At 41.0% G+C, this 2,469-nt stretch overlaps 1 protein-coding gene across 1 annotated transcript; it reads left to right on the top strand.

Annotated features, from left to right (window-relative positions):
• Positions 1–314: 314 nt before the first annotated feature.
• LOC132884298 (retinal cone rhodopsin-sensitive cGMP 3',5'-cyclic phosphodiesterase subunit gamma-like) lies at positions 315–2,129 on the top strand. The gene is made up of 3 exons (XM_060918130.1): positions 315–533; positions 768–921; positions 1,534–2,129. The coding sequence occupies exons 1-3, from the start codon at positions 471–473 to the stop codon at positions 1,608–1,610; spliced, it is 294 nt and encodes a 97-aa protein (XP_060774113.1). The 5' UTR covers positions 315–470; the 3' UTR covers positions 1,611–2,129.
• Positions 2,130–2,469: the final 340 nt, after the last annotated feature.

Here is a 2,469-nt window from a genome sequence, read left to right as displayed (position 1 = left end):
AGAATTGGGACTTCAACTGCTAAACTACCATTACCCAGCATGCTTTGTTTGAAGAATCAGGATACAGTTAAAGTCTGATCGATAAGAGCTCTGATATTAGCACCCTACAGCGTCAGAACCTTTATTGCTGAATTAGCACTTCCCCTGGAAGCAAGCAAAGTCATCCATTTTGAAATCGCTCGCACAGAATGCAAATCCGAGATGCCTGTCTCAGTGGCATCCATTAGCACACTGAGGTCGGAGGTTATGCAAACATATGACTATATAAATAGCTCAGCCTTTAAAAATAGCCAGGCTCATTTGGAATCTAGTCAGTTAAATGATTGCACTGTCCAGTTCATCAGGAGCAGTAACTGACCTGATAAAGTGGCGTGGAGAAAATTAATGCGAGATTAAAACGTCCAAAAGGCAAGGGGAAAGATGAACCACAAACTAGACAAATGAAAACGGCACTGAATAGATGATGATGGATGAGGAACAGCTGGAAAACACACAACAGATTGCTTCACGTCTCAGAAGGAGCGCGTGTTCCAGTTCGTCCTGCCAAACTCTTCTTTCCCCCAAATCTAATTACAAATCAAATGAATTACTTGATCACGCACCAAACGTGGCACGTTGGCAGAACTGGGATTTGATGATTACCACCTTCTGGTTCTTCGCGCGGCGCATTAACCATTGGGATAACAATATTTGCCGTCGTATCTGAGATAATGATTTCCAGTGTTAATTTGGAGTATTTTTAACAGCAGTGTCATTTTTCTGATTAGGAAATGAATGCAATGGATGCCCCAACACCCACAGACAAGAAGGGACCCCCCAGGTTCAAGCAGAGGACAATACGGACTTTCAAGAGCAAAGCACCAAGGCCAGGACAGAAGGGTTTCGGAGATGACATCCCTGGAATGGAGGGTCTCGGCACAGGTAAACAAACACCACAAATCTCAAATTTGCCTTCGTGTCTTTTTTTTTTTTTTTGTACTGCAAAAGCACCACTTTTTATTGATCTCTTAAAATCTTTGATGCAACATTTGTGACTCATTGTGTTAAACATGTGCAAGTAGTAATAGCAATAACCAGGCTAAGATACATTATATGGCCAAAAGTTTGTGGACACCTGACCGTTACATCCATATATGCTTGTTGAACATTTTGTTCAAGATCCTTTATAGTGACCTCCATTCTTCTGGGAAGGCTTTTGAACGGATTATTTCACACTAGTGACTTGGGGCACTAATGTTCAGCGAGAAGGTCTGGTGTTCAACTTTTGTCACAATTCACCCCAAACGTATTCAGCAGGGTTGAGGTCAGGCTTCTGCGCAGGACGCGAGCTCTCCAGTAAACCATGCGTGCTTTGTGCACAGGCGCATTGTCATGTTGGAACAGTGAAGGGAACCGTTATTGCTACAGCATACAAAGACAGTCTATACAATTGTGCGCTTCCAGCTTTGTGGCAACAGTTTGAAGAAGAACCACATATGGATGTGACTGGATCAGATGTCCACATAATATTGGGTTTGTTTCTCTCGTCCACAGATTTCACGGTGATTTGTCCGTGGGAAGCTTACGGCGACATGGAACTAAGTGATCTGGCGAAATATGGAATTTTGTAGTTTTCGGTTTTGTAGGACCCGTCTCCTTTAGCATGTTCTCATTGTGAAGTACTTCACATGGTGTCGTATTTCAATTCAGTCACCTGGAAAGTAAAAATACATAAAAAAAAAAAAAAAGTGACATCCTCCTGCCCACACACACACACTTACCACCAGTGAATAGATCTCGAAGCATCACTTCATTCCTTCGAGGCTATTTGAGGAATTCATACATCCAAAAAGATGGCAGACTTCAATGGATTTCCGGACCATACGCTGAAGGAAGCAAGGAGGCATCATTTTGAGCTCAGCACCCGATACCGTACAGCCTAAATTTGCATTCCGGAACATGATTGGTTCTTCTATTTTATTTTATGACGCAATTACACTGTTACTCATAATAGGCTACTGTTTTTTGTCCCCCAATGAGTTAAAATTCAGTTCTGAACTTCTTGAATGTCAGGGCTTAATTGCATTGATTTATTTTTCCATGACAAAAACTAATCAGCAATTCATCCTTCTGCTCAGTATGTGCTGAAATGTAATGACTTTTTTCTTTGTAATAAAAGACAAAAAAAAAAAAATCAGAACCAGTGTACTGAACTCTCCCCTCCCCCACCCACTTTTTTTGTTTTTAAATTAGTATTAAGGAACACTTCAAACTATGTGCTCCAGAGCATGTGGCAAGGCCAGAGAGGAAGCAGCTGTGATCTTACTCCTAACTTGAGAGGATTAGCAACCTTTTTGACCACAGCGACATTATATTGTTCGACTAGTAGTACTAGACACTTAGGACTTGATCCAAGTCACTTAAAGTGAACTTACTTTCATCAAACGTAACTTAAATGTGTGTATTAATGCATTATTCACTTATTAATAG

This window comes from Neoarius graeffei, chromosome 4 (assembly GCF_027579695.1).
Source record: "Neoarius graeffei isolate fNeoGra1 chromosome 4, fNeoGra1.pri, whole genome shotgun sequence".
In the NCBI taxonomy this organism is placed as follows: domain Eukaryota; kingdom Metazoa; phylum Chordata; class Actinopteri; order Siluriformes; family Ariidae; genus Neoarius; species Neoarius graeffei.
Note: the sequence above shows the minus strand (reverse complement) of the source record. Positions and strands in the feature narration are given on the sequence as shown.

Coding starts and splice junctions, on each gene's coding strand:
- LOC132884298 (XM_060918130.1), top strand. CDS start 471: ATGAGGAACAGCTGGAAAACACACAACAGATTGCTTCACGTCTCAGAA. Junction 534..767: donor CAGAAGGAGCGCGTGTTCCA/GTTCGTCCTGCC, acceptor TTTTCTGATTAG/GAAATGAATGCAATGGATGC. Junction 922..1,533: donor AATGGAGGGTCTCGGCACAG/GTAAACAAACAC, acceptor TCTCGTCCACAG/ATTTCACGGTGATTTGTCCG.